This window comes from Plecotus auritus, assembly GCF_963455305.1.
Source record: "Plecotus auritus genome assembly, chromosome: 9".
Lineage (NCBI taxonomy): Eukaryota > Metazoa > Chordata > Mammalia > Chiroptera > Vespertilionidae > Plecotus > Plecotus auritus.
In genome coordinates, this window is record NC_137783.1 from 43,025,807 (window position 1) to 43,043,685 (window position 17,879).

The 17,879-nt window shown below is 36.8% G+C and overlaps 1 protein-coding gene across 4 annotated transcripts in view; it reads right to left on the reverse strand.

Annotated features, from left to right (window-relative positions):
• Positions 1 to 305: 305 nt before the first annotated feature.
• SLC25A16 (solute carrier family 25 member 16) overlaps positions 306 to 17,879 on the reverse strand; it is a 33,219-nt gene continuing 15,645 nt past the window's right edge. For 3 of the 4 annotated variants that reach the window (XM_080641173.1, XM_080641172.1, XM_080641174.1), the window contains 5 exons: positions 14,379 to 14,500; positions 13,381 to 13,447; positions 7,497 to 7,659; positions 3,945 to 4,013; positions 306 to 1,875 (listed from right to left, as the gene is read on the reverse strand). In XM_080641173.1, the coding sequence (XP_080497299.1) occupies positions 1,719 to 1,875; positions 3,945 to 4,013; positions 7,497 to 7,659; positions 13,381 to 13,447; positions 14,379 to 14,500 (578 nt within the window). In that variant the 3' untranslated portion in view covers positions 306 to 1,718. Of the gene's footprint in view, positions 1,916 to 3,944; positions 4,014 to 7,496; positions 7,660 to 13,380; positions 13,448 to 14,378; positions 14,501 to 17,879 lie in introns of all 4 variants that reach the window. The other variant, XM_080641175.1, reaches the window with a different exon arrangement.

Here is a 17,879-nt window from a genome sequence, read left to right on the forward strand (position 1 = left end):
GCACCGCACCTGGACTACCGAGCCCTAGGGCTTTGTTCTCTGGCCTTAGGTTTTGGAAAACAGAGGCTTCATAAATCTGGCCCAAACTATATGCTCCCGCCTTCTGTCTAGATAAGCCAACCTATTCCCAGTGCACTGAAAGGTCATGGGTTCAATTCCCAGTTAGGGCACATGCCCAGGTTGAGGGTTTCATCCCCGGAGGGGGTGAGTGTGGGAGACAGCCAATCAATGTGTCTCTCACATCAATGTTTTTCTCTGTCTCCCTTCCTCCCTCTCTAAGATCAACGAAAAAAAAAAAAAAAGATACAATGCAATTTTTTATTTAAAAAATACCTGCAATCCTTTTTATTGATAACATAACAGATACTTATTTTATATATTTAAATTATCTTGAGATTTGATAACAATATTTAGCTACAGTGTAATCCAGAAATGAAAATATACAAAATGGTTTTAGGAACACATGTATTTATACCTGCATGTACACTTATAAATCATATAAAGATACATATTTATTTTAAAATAAACACTTTAAAAATGAAACCAGTTCATCTAAATTTTACCAAGGTGTGACAAGAAATCTTTTATGCAGAAGTAAAAATTGAAGCAGAAATAACACTTTCAACTTAGTTTTCTAATGTCTTAAAAATCACATCAGTTCTACAAATCGCTATTTCTGAGGACAATACTGTAACTGTTCCCCTCCCATTTCTGTCATGCTTATAATAAAACATAAAAAGTGCCCTAAACACAATAAATGGAATTCTTACATTTTAAACCATTTTAACATAAAAAACAGCAATTCAAATGATTTTTACATTTCTACTTAAGTTTATATTACACTAAAACTATTATACATGGAAGAACTAGTTGATGTATCATGACAATATTTTAGAAACAGTCTTTGACATTCACATCTATATTAATGGATATTTCATAGTGTACTGAAATAAATTTCCTAGTATACACTAAATCATCTAACCAAACAAATCTATAATGCTAATCTGTTTTGAGAGCAGATGGTCAGTATTTACTATTACTACTTTTGGGAAATACATTGATTTTTAAAAAATATTTAAATCAGTCATAGTATCTGGTAATAACATTTCAGCAATACCTGAAAAATTCTTCACTTGAGTCTCTACATGGCTACTTTTTAAATACAATGTTTGCTTTTTGAAAAAGTGAAGAGAAAAATATTTGTCCTTTTATCCAGTGGAGCAGAATTGTAAGAAGAGAAATAATAAGAATAATATTTCCATGCCGGCTTCTAAGCTACAGCTTATATAACTTAAAAGTTCAGTTTTCATTATTCTGCTGCAAAGCCTGTTTGTTGTAATAATAATAAACAATGTTAGAGTCTTTGAAAATCATGATTACAATGAAAAGCTTGGAACAGCATGATAAAACTAATGACAACCTCTTGAGTCCCATTTTAAGTTAGTTCTACTTACAAATAACACTTTCAAATAACCTAACTGATTAGCCAGCATCAGTTTAGGAAATTTTTTCAATGTTCTGTGGTGTAACTTTTGGCATCAAAAGGTATAGTAAGCACTTTTGATTTGTAATGATAAAAAAATCAAGTACTAAAATACCAGTGGTTCCTGTGAGAGGGTAAATGTCCCCCTTCAAGTAATGTTCTCCCCCAAATTAAAGTAACATTTTATTTCTCCCTCTGAGAATTTACTAAGGAGAGGAAATCACGATTTTTTTCTTCAGTTGAGGTGAAAAAATTGCTTCATGAGTTCATATGTTGTAAAAGCCACTGCTTGAGAGGGAATGCAGCGAATGTAGTTCAGAGATAAGCCACGATATAATCCTCTCCGAATTCCATGGTGTCCATAGACATACTTCATAGTCTCCCGCATGGTACTGAAAGGCAATAGTTAAAAAGATGACACCGTTAGGCCCACTCATGAAGGGACAATTTTAAGATCCACAACAGCATTTTAAAAAGAAGCCAAAATGACATCTTTACTAGGTTTTGGAACACAAGTGCTAAAACAAGCTAAAAATTCACAATAAAACTGCAATTAATCCCAAACTCGTACAAGCACTATGCACAGAATTGCCAGGCTCATTAATTACATATATTTTGTTTGTCTGTGTCTATGACATTTATTGGCAACACTATTCCATAATATTTGAAATACTGATGTAGTCTTTTTAATTTCTTAAATATATATTTTAAAATATATTTGTATTGATGTCAGAGAGGAAGGGAGAGGGAGAGAGAGATAGAAACATCAATGATAAGAGAGAATCATTGATTGGCTGCCTCTTGCACACCCCTCATTGGGGATGGAGCCCAGAACCCGAGTATGTGCCCTTGACTGAAATCAAACCCAGAACCCTTCAGTCCACAGGCTGATGCTCTATCCACTGAGCGAAACTGACTAGGGCAGTGGTCGGCAAACTCATTAGTCAAAAGAGCCAAATATCAACAGTACGATTGAAATTTCTTTTGAGAGCCAAATTTTTTAAACTTAAACTTCTCCTAACGCCACTTCTTCAAAATAGACTCGCCCATGCCGTGGTATTTTGTGGAAGAGCCACACTCAGGGGGCCAAAGAGCCGCATGTGGCTCGTGAGCCGCGGTTTGCAGACCACGGGACTAGGGCAATAAAGACTTCCTTGTTTCAAATGGTGTTTTCTTTCCTTTCAAACCAATATTTTGGGCTTTGCCTTTACCTTTTTTTTTTTTTAAGGAAAATCTTTTTCTTTTTTCATAAATTTTCCTATTGCTTTCAGAAAGGAAGGGAGGAGAGAGTTAGAAACATCAATGATGAGAGATAATCATTGATCGGCTGCCTCCTGCACGCTTCACATTAGGGATCAAACCCGCAACCTGGGCATATGCCCTGACTGGGAATCGAACTGGGACCTCCTAGTTCATAGGTCGATGCTCAACTACTCAGCCACACCAGCTGGGCTGCCTTTACTTTTCAAATCTTCAAAAAATCTTTTGGGTCTACAGGCCATTCAAGGTCTTGAACAAACATTCTGCTCTTCCCAAGGGATAACACATCACCAATCAAATGGAATGCTTCTAAATATTTTTTTAATGTATTTTATTGATTTTTTACAGAGAGGAAGGGTAAGGGATAGAGAATTAGAAACATCGATCAGCTGCCTCCTGCACACCCCCTTACTGGGGATGTGCCTGCAACCAAGGTACATGCCCTTGACTAGAATCGAACCTGGGACCCTTCAGTCGGCAGGTCGATGCTCTATCCACTGAGCCAAACCGGTAAGGGCTGCTTCTAAATATAGAAAATTCTAGAGCTGAGCTGTGTAACAATGGTAGCCACCTGACTTTAAATGTGGCAAATCCAAATTGAGATGTGCTATGAATATAAAATACACTCTGGCTTATTCTAAAAAAGGATATATTGCCCATCCGGTGTGGCTCAGTGGTTGAGTGTCGACCCATGCACCATGAGGTTACTGGTTCGATTCCCAGTCAGGGCGCATGCCTGGGTTGTGGGCTCAATCCCTACTAGAGGCAGCTGATCTCACTCCTATATAGATGTTTTTCTCTCTCCCACCCCCTTTCTCTCTCTCTCTAAAATCAATAAAAACATATTTTTAGAAGGGATATAAAATAGTGCAATATTGAAGTCACATTTTAGATTAAATAGAAATATTTTTTAATTTCATGTTTATTTTTATACAAGTTTTAATGTGGCTACCAGAAAAATTTAAATTACATACATCAATGATTCTCTCTGGTCATTAATATTTCTGTCTATTCCTCTCCCTCCCTCTCTGAAATCAATAAAAAATATATATATATTTTAAATCTTACAAGGTAATCAAGTTAAACTATGGGAGACAAAATGGGAGTTCTAGACTACTGGTGAGACACAGTACTATCTCACTACTTACTTTAAACATTACATTTCCTAAAGAAAAGAAACAGTGACAAATGGAGAACTTACAGGCACTTTTCAAATTCTGGAAGAACAGTTCCTAATTGCATTCGCCTACGAGTTACATCAAATGGGTAGCTGAAAGAATAAAAAAGCAAGACTTAAAAATGATTTTTAGTTTTCTGCTCAACAATTATTGAATACAAAGCCCTATATATGCTAAGAAATAATGTGCTCCTATTCTTTTACTGTTTTATCTAATCTGGGAGTCGGGATACAGGCACATAAATAAAATAAATTAACAATACAGAGGTCTCCTGGCCTTTGCTTATGCGGTTCCCTCAGGTTAGATGGTTCTTCTCTCCCATCACAGTATCAAGCTTTATTCGTTCGTCAAGGCCAAACTAAATGCCACTTCTTGAAGAAATAAACAGGGTGCTTTTCACATTTGTAACCTAAGACGGGGTTTCTCATCTTTGGCACTATTGACATTTTGGGTTGGATGCCTCGCAGTGAAGGGCTGTCCTGTGCATTGTAGGATGTTCAGGTGCATCCCTGGCTTCTACACACTAGATGCCAGTAGCACTCCCCCAGTTGTGACAAACAAAAATGTCTCCTGCCGAAACCAGTTTGGCTCAGTGGATAGAGCGTCAGCCTGCGGACTGAAGGGTCCCAGGTTCGATTCCGGTCAAGGGCATGTACCTTGGTAGCGGGCACATCCCCAGTGGGAGGTGTGCGGGAGGCAGTTGATCGATGTTTCTCTCTCATCGATGTTTTGAACTCTATCTCTCTCCCTTCCTCTCTGTAAAAAAATCAATTAAAAAATATATTAAAAAAAAATGTCTCCAGACATTAATAAATGTTCACTGGAGTCAAAATCACCCCAGTTGAGAACCTTACTCTAAGAATAGTCACCACATCCCCTGTATACCCGTGGTCAGCAAACTGCGGCTCGCGAGCCACATGCGGCTCTTTGGCCCCTTGAGTGTGGCTCTTCCACAAAATACCACGGCCTGGGCGAGTCTATTTTGAAGAAGTGGCGTTAGAAGAAGTTTAAGTTTAAAAAATTCGGCTCTCAAAAGAAATTTCTATCATTGTACTGTTGATATTTGGCTCTGTTGACTAATGAGTTTGCCGACCACTGCAATAGACTAACCAAAAATATTTCTTTAAGGACTAAAATTTACACTATAGTGAATTACATTTAGAGGACAGAGAAAATTCTATGTAAAGATTGCTTGAAACGGCCTAACCGGTTTGGCTCAGTGGATAGAGTGTCGGCCTGCGGACTCAAGGGTCTCAGGTTCGATTCCAGTCAAGGGCATGTACCTTGGTTGCAGGCACATCCCCAGTAGGGGGTGTGCAGGAGGCAGCTGATCGATGTTTCTCTCTTATCGATGTTTCTAACTCTCTATCCCTCTCCCTTCCTCTCTGTAAAAAAAATTAATAAAATATATTTTAAAAAAAAAGATTGCTTGAAATGAAATATACAACAATAATCTCTTTTCAGAATAGAATTCCAGGAGATTTTTTAATATTACTTTTATTTTGCTAATATTGACTACTTATATTAGGTCCTGTGCTAAACAATTCCATCTTCACAACAACTGCACGAAATACGTAGTTATCCTAGCATTAAGGTAAGAAAATTTTAACAAACTGAGTCTTTCCAGTGTTACAAAGCTGCTTCCTACTTTCCTACTCAAACTTCTCCATGGTACCTAATATATACTTAAGTGATATATGACAAAAAAATAATCATATACTTTTATATACATTTAAATTTATTATGAAATAGTTTAAAAAAAAAAAACATGCACCAACCAAGCAGTTCAAGAAATAACAGTACCAATAGGTGAAACTCCCTATGTACTTCAATAGCATCTCCAGGAATTATTTTTTAATGGGGTTTGGGGAGAGGAAAAAACTTCATGAGGGTAAAGGGACCAAAACCTCAACCTGAATGATTCAGTTTCCAAGCAGGAAAAGATGTCGGCAGAAGAAATTGATTAGTATAAAGGAGAGAATGTAAGAGGACAAGGTACAAGGATCAGAACTAGGAAAATAACATTGGGGAAGAAAGAAAGTAGCACTGTAGGTAATGTTCTGAAGTGAAAAATGATAAGACTTAATGACTACACAGATATGTAAAATGTGAAAAATGATTTCAAGGTATTACTAGGACTAGAAGGTCAATGCTTATCAATACAAAGAGGAAAGAAAGGTATACCTGAATTACAGAGTTGGCACTGACTGCAGAAGTCCAAGTAGAAATGTCCAAGACCTTGCCAGAGAAGTAATAGTGAGTCAATCATGGAGACTTAAACAGAACTGGTTATCTGTAGAGAAGTGACCATTGAAACCATAAGGACAGATAAGCTAATTCTACATATGTAAGGGGAGAGCAAAGGTCTACACCAATAGGTAGGAAGAGGAGGACATGATCAGCAAAGTACCGAAAAAGGGAAAGTTAAGGAGCATGATTGACAAGAGAGGGCAGTGTTAAAAAACCAAGGAACTAGAACAATTGAAAGAGTAAAAGACCTGAGAAGGAGCCACTGAATCTGTGAAGAATTAATGGTATAGAATATAGTTTAAGAAGAGAAGTGGGAAAGAGAAGACAGATTTTAAGGCTCTAAGTTGGAAGTGAGTAATAAAGAAAAAAGGCAGTAAAACCAAGAAGAGAATCAAAATAGCCAGAGGTGATCATATGTGCAAATGAACAAGATCCCACAGCAAGGTTTCCAAAAGTAAACCACACACACCTATCTTCTTCTTTACCTTCAATCTAGTGTGATCTGTTCTCACACACAAGTACACCAAATTTGCTTTTGCAAAATCCAATAAACATCTTACTTTTCAGTACTTGTCGTACTTTGACTTCTCTTTTTCCATTGGATCCTCTGTTTTGAGCCTGATACTACTCCTTCCTGTTTTACAGGATACTCCTCAGTCACAGACAGCTTCTCTTCTTCCTATTCCTGAAAAGTTTCTAATTCTCAGTATTCCAGCCTTTTTTATCTCATCTACACAATAACTCTTTGGTCTAAAGAAATTCTTTGAAGCCACCTTTGCAAGTACTTTATAATAATATCTTTATGTTTCCACTAGCACTTAAATTAACATATAACTCCATTGTATTGCTACTGTCTCAATAACAGTACAGGCTTCCTGAGGCAATAACTGTTTTTTTTCCTTCAGGGTACCTCCCAATGCCTCATACACTGTCTGACAAAGCAGGCCTTCGGGATCTTAGTGCAAGAGAAGTTGTGCCTTACACACATAAACACATAAATGGCTCAAAATTCAGAAACTTCATTTAGGTGAATTCATGAGAAAATATGAAGACTATACTCAGTGTTTTTTTTTCTACCTTTCTTTCTTGTAAATGAATCAACAGGAAATTGGGTGCGTTAAAACTAATTTGGTCAATTTGGCACTAGATTATTTATAATATGCTAAAAGTGCAGGCACGTCTGAAAAGAAACGTATTAAATTAAGACATATTTTGCAAGGAATCATGTGTTTTAATAATCTATTAGAAAAAAATGATTAACCAATGCTGAAAATCAGGATTGGGTAACTGTAATTTGACTGAATTAAGTTGATGAAGGAACTTACGATATTGTCTGTGCTATTGCTCCAGCAACACCACCACAAAGTAAGTTTATGTGAGTTTTCAAAACTAAGACATTAGGATTGTCTGATGAAGGTCTGCCAAGAAGGGTAGGAGCATGGGAAAGCCCAACACTCTTTAAGGTACCAAAAGTAAAAAATGAAACACCTGAAAAACAAAATATAAATTCACCAAGATGCTTAACAGAACATGAGCTGTGAAAAGACACCATTCTTACAAAATAACCAATTAACTCAGGAAACTATGCATTTCCCGTTTCCTGATATTTGTCTTTCTATAAGATTAAAAAAAATAATGTCTATAAGTAATCTAAAGACAACAAAATCACCACCTATAAAAAATTATAGCACTGATTTTCACACACTAATATATACTTCAGTTCACTGAATAAGGGCAAAGGTAAGTATAATGCCACCTTATATAGAAATGTAATTGAACTATTTTCCAAGGTTTTGCATGAATAAATATTAAATCCATGATTAATAATTACAAGTAAATATGACAACTTCTATTTATAATAACAATAATAATGATAATATAAAATAGAGGCAAAAAATTCAGAAGTGACAAAGCATTTTTATTTTAACTTGGTATCTAATTTTGTCTTCAAGGAAGAGTTGTGACCATGAGACAAATGTTCATATTGCCTCCCAAGGCACATGAAATCTGATAAATACTGAATTAAGTTATTGGTAATATGAAGTTGATATTGCTGAAAATTTACATGATTTTATAATAGACCTATTAAAGTTGTACATTAATAAAATCAAGAATAGAATTCAAGCATTCCTATCACCTAAGTATTAATCAAGACATCCTGATATCTACTAAATTTTAAAAACCTATCTGAAGAGATACTTGATGCTTAAGAACAAATAAGCATTTACAAAAATTCTGTCCAGGATAATACCTCAATATACACATTTATTCTTTATACAAAATTCTTATAATCTTAATAGTATTTTGAAATGATGATATATAATTTTGGAATATTCATACACTTTTATATTTGGGAAATCTATTCTAAGAACTTAATCTAAATACAGAAAAAACTCACAACAAGAAAGTTCCCAGCAAAATAAACATAAGTAAAAAAAAAATTAGAACTACTTAAATTATATAGAATCATATTTAGTGAAATACCACACAATTAATAAAAACTATGTTTGCCCTAGCTGGTTTGGCTCAGTGGACAGAGCATCGGCCTGTGGACTCAAGGGTCCCAAGTTCAATTCCAGTCAAGGACACATGCCTGGGTTGCGGGCTTGATTCCCGGTAGGGAGTGTGCAGGAGGCAGCCAATCAATGATTCTATCTCATCATTGATATTTCTATCTCTCTCTCCCTCTCTGAAATCAATAAAAATATTTTTAAATAAATTAAATTAAAACTATGTTTGTGAAGACTATTCAAAAATATAAAAAATATTTGCAAAATGGGGAAGAATTAAGAAAGGAAATTATATATATAGACATTAACTATGTAAGTATATATTTAAAAAACTGAAAACTAAAAAAATATAAAAACAAGAAAATATAGCAAAAAATTGAAGAGCTCTGCTTCTAGCATAATGGCAATATATGTATTCTGAGGGACTTTGTCATTGCAGAACAACTATATCCACTGCTGGGCATGCAAAAAGAATGAGGTCTCCAAGAAGCCCCAGAACCACCACCTTCCAAAAATATAAGCTGGGCCCCTGAGAATAGTATAACAAGTCCATACTGAAGCCAACAGCAGCAGGGCCACTGAGGTGGATCCTGCCATTGGTCCTATGGAAGAAGGAATCACTGAGTCTGAAACTCAGAGATTAAGATCAAGTAATAAGCTCATTATTAAAGACCATGAAATATAGGAGGAGGCAAATAAATCTGTATATTTATAAAGAGTAGGGAGACTTTGGCTGGTGTGGCTCAATTGGTTGGGCATTGTCCTGTGTCCTGGTCAGGGGACATGCTGGGTTTAGGGCTCAATCCCCAGCAGGGGGCAGTGCAGGAGGCAGCTGATCTATATCTTGCTCCTACATAGATGTTTCTCTCCCTCTCCCTTTCTTTCTTTCTAAAAATCAATTTTTTAAAAATCTTTAAATAAATAAATTCAGGAAGGTTAAAAAAAGAGTAAGGGGATAAGGGTTTAGAAAAATAAGCAAACAAGGTAAGAAAGGAATTTAAAAAAGAAAAAGAAAAGCGACACAGAAATCAAATAGCGACACATAGAAATCAAACAGCAAGGTACAGATACAAGTCCAAATATATCAACAATCACAATAACAAGTAGACTAACTGACAATTAAAATATTTTACAGAATGGATTAAACAAAATATCCAGCTACAAATGATTACAAAAGAAATACCTAAAACATAAAGACATGAAAAAGTAGAAAATAAAAAAGATGAAAAAATATATACCAGGCAAACATTAACTTGGATATGGCCAAAAAATAATTATGAGGTGGTTAGGAATTTGAACAATGACTAGATGCTACTCAGGATTATTTTTAAAGTTTCAAATGGTATGAGGTCATGCTTTTAAAAAAAGCATAAAGAGCTCAATACAGACATATTGAGGATGCAATAAAGTGGATTTGCTTTAAAATAATTTGAGATGAAGGTGGAAGGAATAATTAGGAGTTAAAGTAAGACTGGTCGTGAGTTGATCACTTTTTTTTTTTTTAAATATATTTTTTATTGATTTTTTACAGAGAGGAAGGGAGAGGGATAGAGAGTTAGAAACATTGATGAGAGAGAAAGATCGATCAGCTGCCTCCTGCACACCCCCTACTGGAGATGTGCCCGCAACCAAGGTACATGCCCTTGACCGGAATCGAACCTGGGACCCTTCAGTCCGCAGGCCGACGCTCTATCCACTGAGCCAAACCGGTCAGGGCGAGTTGATCACTTTTGAAGCTAGGTGATAGGTACATGGTGGTTCATTACACTATTGTCTGCTTTTGAATATGTTTTAAAATGTCCAAATTTTAAGTAAAAACAACTAAAAGAAATTCATTGGATGCAGCTTAAAGCAGTATTTAGAAGAAAAATGCTTACATTAGGGAAGAAAACAAACATAAAGGTTTGTTCTCTGAAGAATAAACCCAGAGAAAGAAGGTGATAATTAAGGCATGAAAAAAAATCAATGAAATTGACTAGAGAAAATATAAACAAAAATGAAAAGTGGGACATAACTAAAAATAGACCAGATGTGGCCGAAACCGGTTTGGCTCAGTGGATAGAGCGTCGGCCTGCGGACTGAAGGGTCCCAGGTTCCATTCCGGTCAGGGGCACGTACCTTGGTTGCGGGCACATCTCCAGTAGGGGGTGTGCAGGAGGCAGCTGATCGATGTTTCTCTCTCATCAATGTTTCTAACTCTCTATCCCTCTCCCTTCCTCTCTGTAAAAAATCAATAAAATATATTTAAAAAAAAAAATAGACCAGATGTGAAAAATTATGAAAAAATATGGAAAACCCTAGCCAGGTAGGCTCAGTTGGTTAGAGCAACGTCCAGATACACCAAGGTTTTGAGTTAGATCCCAAATCAGGACACATACAAGAATCAACCAATAAATGCATAAACCAGTGTAACAACAAATTGATGTTTCTCTTTCTCTCTGTCTGTCTCTTTCTCCCTTCATCTCTCTTTCTCTCTAAAAATAAATAAATAAATAAAATAAAAATGAAAAAAAAATTTAATCTATTTTTATTGATTTCAGAGCAGAAGAAAGGGGGAGAGCAAGATAGAAACAAAGAGAGAATCATTGTTCAGCTACCTCCTGCATGCCCCATACTGGGGATCAAGCACTCAACCCAGGCATGTGCTCTTGCCCTGACCAGGAATCCAACCATGACCTACTGGTTCAGAGATTGATGCTCAACCACTGAGCCACACCGGCAGGGCAAAAAAGGAAAAATTCTTTTTTTTTTTTTTTTTAATATATTTTATTGATATTTTTACAGAGAGGAAGAGAGGAAGGGAGAGGGATAGAGAGTTAGAAACATCGATCAGCTGCCTCTTGCACGCCACCCACTGGGGATGTGCCCGCAACCAAAGTACATGCCCTTGACGGGAATCGAACCCGGGACCCTTGAGTCCACAGGCCGACGCTCTATCCACTGAGCCAAACCGGTTTTGGCAAAAGGAAAATCTTTTAATGAAAAATTGAAAACTAGCCCTAGCCAGTTTGGCTCATTGGATAGAGCGGACTGAAAGGTCCCAGGTTCGATTCTGATCAAGGGCACATGCCTAGTTGCAGGCTCCGTCCCCAGTAGAGAGTGTGCAGGTGGCAGCCTATCAATAATTCTCATCAGCCGAAACCGGTTTGGCTCAGTGGATAGAGCGTCGGCCTGCGGACTGAAGAGTCCCGGGTTCGATTCCGGTCAAGGGCATGTACCTTGGTTGCGGGCACATCCCCAGTGGGAGGTGTGCAGGAGGCAGCTGATTGATGTTTCTCTCTCATCGATGTTTCTAGCTCTCTATCCCTCTTCCTTCCTCTCTGTAAAATATCAATAAAATATATAAAAATATATATATATATAATTCTCATCATTGATGTTTCTATCTCTCTCTCACTTCCTCTCTAAAATCAATAAAAATATATTTAAAAAAATGAAAACTAGCACAAAACACTAAAGGTAAGGTATGAATTACCAAAAATGACACGAAAACTTGTATAACTCTACAATCATTCAAGAAACTAAGCCAGTATTTAAAAATTATCCCACAATTAAAGCTTTCAAGAAACAAGATAATTCTAATCATTTTATACAGATTCTTCGTGAGGATGGAAAATGAAGAAATACTCTTTAAATTTATTGTATGAGATCTTGAGGATATTACAAAGTAATCTCACTTATAAATATAAGTGTAAAACTTAAAAAAAAACAAAACAGCAAATTGAATCCAACAGGGTATAAAAAGATCATTGCATCACAACCAATTTGGGTTGACATTAATATCATGAACCATATTAACACATTAAAGGAGAAAACTATATGATCAACTCAGTAAATGCAGAAAAGGGTATCTGACAATGTTCAACACCACCAATTCAGCAAAAAGTTCTTATCAAAACTTCCTGAACCTGGTAAGTGGTATACCTGGTAAGTAAACATTATGCTAAATGAAGAAGTATTAGAAATATTCCCTTTAAAATCAGTAATGAGCCAAAATGCCCAGGATCAGGATTTTTATTCACTGCTGCATTGTAGGTCCTTAGCTAGTATAGTAGGATAAGACAAACATGAGTAAATTTTTAAAAAATAAGAATTAGGTGAAGTAAGAAAAATAACACTATTTGCACAGGATGTAAGACTGTCCACACAGAAAATCCAAAACATCTACAAGTAACATGGTGGATGGCTATAATATCAACAAGTAGGATAATGGCAAGTTATAAGATCATGTAAAAATTAAATCAAGCAATAAACTTAAAATGTAATTTTCTAAAAGACAAAGCTTATAAGGTGTCTATGACTGTATCTAGCAAAAATGTCCAAAAACTGTATGAAATTTCATTCAAAATCCCAACAAGAGTGCTTTGCACCATCAAAAACTAATTCCAAAGTGTGTGGAATAACAAAATATCTACAATTCTTACATTCCTGCGGGGAAAAAGCATAAAGTCCTGGGATTTGTCCTACCAAATATAAACACTTATTATAAAACTGCATGCTATTATTGTTTTAAGAAGTAGCACTGAAGAGCACTGGGGAAAGGAGGGACTACTTAATAAGTGGTGCTGGTCAAATGGTTACCTTAAGGAGGAAAAAAATAATCCTGACAGATTAATGGCTTAAATATAAAATGCTAAACTTAAAAAATCATTCTTAGAAGAAAATAAAAAACCAAGATTCTGCTAAATTTGAAACATACCTGCATATGGAGCCATTCCTAATATAGTAGGCATCAGGCCTCTGTAAAATCCAAGGAAACCGCCTTCCTTTTGAATGAAGAAACAACAGAAGTAAGATTACATTTCTTTCATTATGATACACATCAAAGAACAAAAGTATACATTATAGTCCTGGCCTAGTAGCTCAGTTGGTTAAAGCATCGTCCTGATACTCCAAGGTTGTGGCTTTGATCACCAGTGAGGGCACATACAAGAAGCAATCAATGAATGCATAAATGAGAAACAACAAATCAATGTTTCGCTTTCTCTTTGACCTCCTCTCCCTCTTTCCCTCTCTCTGAAAAAAAAAATCAATTAAATAAAATGTTTTACAAAGCTTACATCACCCTAGCCAGTTTTGCTCAGTGGATAGAGTGTAGGCCCTCAGACTAAAGGGTCCCGGGTTTGATTCTAGTTACAGACTCCATCCCTGGACCTGGTCAGGCGCGTGTGGAAAGCAACCAGTCGATATGTCTCTCTCGCATCCATCTTTCTCTCTTTCTCTCTCTCTCTCCCGCTCCCTTCCACTCTCTTTAAAAATCAATAGAAAGCCCTAGCCAGTTTGGCTCAGTGGATAGAGCGTCAGCCCGCAGACTGAAGGGTCCCGGGTTTGATTCCGGTCAAGGGCACATGCCTGGGTTGTGGGCTCGAACCGCAGTGGGAGTTTTGCCGGAGGCGGCCGATCAGTGATTCTCTCTCATCATGGATGTTTCTATCTCTCCCTCTCTCTCTCTCTTCCTCTCTGAAATCAATAAAAATATATTAAAAAGAAAAAAAATCCTCAGGTGAGGTTTAGTAGGGAAAAAAAAGCATACATCATAACAAAAATATTATTCTGGGACCCACCTTGAAACACATGTGTTTTCATAAATATTATTATCAATTACTTATAAATAATAGAATAATTACTTAGATAATATTCAAAATATTTTCCTAAATATAAAAAGACATGGTATAGATGAGAAAAGTAAATATATACCTTTGCATAAATTGTTTTGAATGCATGAATAATTCCTGTGTAAGTGTGTTCCCCTTTCACCTGGAATGCTAGGCGAACTCTAACCATGTCAAGAGGGTAAGTACAGATAACTGCTGTCATACCTGAAAAAAAGTAGAAACTTAAATGTACAATAAAATTTTTGACACATATCTCTCTCCTATCATTACATCACATCATATATGTCATATTTATGAAAGATATATACATCTTTCCTATCATTTGTTGTGTTCTCAAATTATAGCAATGAAAACCTAATGAAATCCAGGTGATACTGATACAATTTTATCATAATATCATCAGCTGAAAACAACTTTGTAAGTAAAGGGTCAGTTTGTAAAATCTTTTCAAGCTCTTCCCATTGTGAAGATATACTGTTACCACTAAAATAGTACAGTGTAAATGGGTCACGAGTATTTTGTAAATTCTATTACTTGTCTATTTCAACATAAGATATCAGAAGCAGCCCTAACTGGTTTGGCTCAGTGGATATAGAGCTTTGGCCTGTGGACTCAAGGGTCCCAGGTTCGATTCCGGTCAAGGGCATGTACCTTGGTTGCGGGCACATCCCCAGTAGGGAGTGTGCAGGAGGCAGCTGATCGATGTTTCTCTCTCATCGATGTTTCTAACTCTCTATCCCTCTCCCTTCCTTCCTGTAAAAAATCAGTAAAATATTAAAAAAAAAAAAAAAGGAAAAACTGACTATCTCCATAGCAATAGGCAAGATGACATGTCACAGGCTCAGGTCTGTGAACAGCACATAGCAATTGAGCAATACATGTTAGCTAATATTATTCGCCAGCACCACCATACCAATGTAAAATACTCAAATATTTCTACACCATCTGGGCACCTGGCAAATAGCTGTTGCTCTTAGAAAGGGAAAGGCATTGCCCTGACTGGTTTGGCTCAGTGGATAGAGTGTCATCCTGCAGACTGAAGGGTCTTGAGTTCTATTCCGGTCATGGGCACATGCCCGGGTAGCGGGCTGGATCCCCAGTAGGGGGTGTACAGGAAGTAGCCGATCAGTGATTCTCTCTCATCATTGATGTTTCTATATCTCTCTCCCTCTCTCTTCCTCTCTGAAATCAATAAAAATATTTTTTTAAAAAGACAGGGAAAAGCATTTATAAGCACAACACAAAATTTTAAAGCCACAGGAAAAAAAAAATAATGCATTTGGCTATGTAAAACTTCTATATGAGGGGCTTAAAAACAACTTTTAGATTAACTTTGCTAAAACACAAGTAAGGTCAAAAGACAAATCTAAAACTGGGAAATAAAATATTTGCAATATTTCACAGAAAAGAAAACAAATGTCCTAATTCCAAAACTCATAAAAATGAATATTTAATGAATAGAAACAACTAAGAGAAATACAAATGGTCACTAAAGTTTGAAATGCTGATCAACCTTATTCATGATTAATTTCCATGTATTAAAATTTTTATAAGACCCAGTGTTGGTATGTAGGGGAAAAGGCCATTGAGAGCATTATGGAGATCAGTTTGCCAATGTCTATTAAAATTTAAATATACTGCTGGGGTTCTTGTCCCAGTATTAAGAAGGGCTCAGCAATCTGGAGAAAGACTGTGCGTAGATTAAGTAGGAGTCCAAAGATGAAAGATAATTTTGAAAGGCATTGGGGATCAGAGGAGCTTTAGCTAAAGGAGCTAAAGATTCGCCGAAGCCGGTTTGGCTCAGTGGATAGAGCGTCGGCCTGCGGACTGAAGGGTCCCGGGTTCGATTCCGGTCAAGGGCATGTACCTTGGTTGCGGGCACATCCCCAGTGGGAGGTGTGCAGGAGGCAGCTGATCGATGTTTCTCTCTCATCAATGTTTCTAGCTCTCTATCCCTCTCCCTTCCTCTCTGTAAAAAAAAAAAAACACAATAAAATATATTTAGCCAAAACCGGTTTGGCTCAGTGGAAGAGCGTCAGCCTGCGGACTGAAAGGTCCCAGGTTCGATTCCGGTCAAGGGCATGTAACTTGGTTGCGGGCACATCCCCAGTAGCAGGTGTGCAAGAGGCAGCTCATCGATGTTTCTGACTATCTATCACTCTTCCTTCCTCTCTGTAAAAAATCAATAAAATATATTTAAAAAAATAAATAAATAAATAAATAAAATATATTAAAAAAAAACACAAAAAAAGGAGCTAAAGATTCTCTTTGACTCAGGACCCTTGCTTTTTATTAACACAATTTGTCGTAAGGCAAGGTGGAGATAATACACTTCAAAGGGTAGGGTTTACAGAAGCATTGTCAGATTGAGTAACAGCCTACAGCTGTTCAGGTGTTTGGCCAACAGGAGGCAATAACATGTAGATTAAGATGCCCTGAGCTGTCTGGCAGCAAGCAATCATCCTATTCAGGTTTGGGGGAAGTGCCCTTTTAGCTATTCCAAAAGGTAGTTACATATGTGACTCAGCCCTTGTTGAGCCCCCAAGTTTCATCAACCTTTTGATAAAACTCTTGTAATTATGACATGCTGGAATTGGCTCCTGGCAACATACATATCCTCTGATAAAGCAATTTCCCTTCTGAAAATTTATCCTACAGATATAGTCACACAAGTACAATGTGTTGTTTGTAAAACAGAAACTGAAAATATCCCAAATGTCAATAAATAGGGGACTGATTAAATAAATCACAGTACATTACCTTAGAACAGTGGTCAGCAAACTCATTAGTCAACAGAGCAGCAAATTGCGGCTCACGAACCGCATGTGGCTCGCGAGCTGCAGTTTGCCGACCACTGCCTTAGAATATAACACAGTTCTAAAAATAAAAGGAAAGAAATTTGACCTCTCAAAAAAAGGATATAACACAATTCTTTAAAAAAATAAGATCTAGCCCGGCTGGTTTGGCTCAGTGGATAGAGCGTCGGCCTGCGGACTGAAAGGTCCCAGGTTCGATTCCGGTCAAGGGCATGTGCCTTGGTTGCAGGCACATCCCCAGTGGGAGGTGTGCAGGAGGCAGCTGATCGATGTTTCTCTCCCATCGATGTTTCTAACTCTCTATTCCTCTCCCTTCCTCTCTGTAAAAAGTCAATAAAATATATTTTAAAAAAAATAATAAGATCTATGTACTGATATTGAAAGAGTCTTGAGATAACTAAAAGAAAAGTTCTTATCCCATAGGGTAGGGTTAGAAAAAAAGCATACATAAGAAATTATTAATACTGTTTGCTTCTAGGGAGTGAAACTATTTTCATTGTATAAGAGTAGGTATTGCTACAGTCGTTATAATTTTAAAGTATTTTTAGAAAAACAAAACAAGCCCTAACAGGTTTGACTCCGTGGATAGAGCATTGGCCTGCGGACTGAAGGGTCTCAGGTTCAATTCCGGTCAAGGGCATGTACCTTACTTGCGGGCACATCCCTAGTAGGAGGTGTGCAGGAGGCAGCTGATCGATGTTTCTCTCATCGATGTTTCTAACTCTCTATCCCTCTCCCTTCCTCTCTGTAAAAAAATCAATAAAATA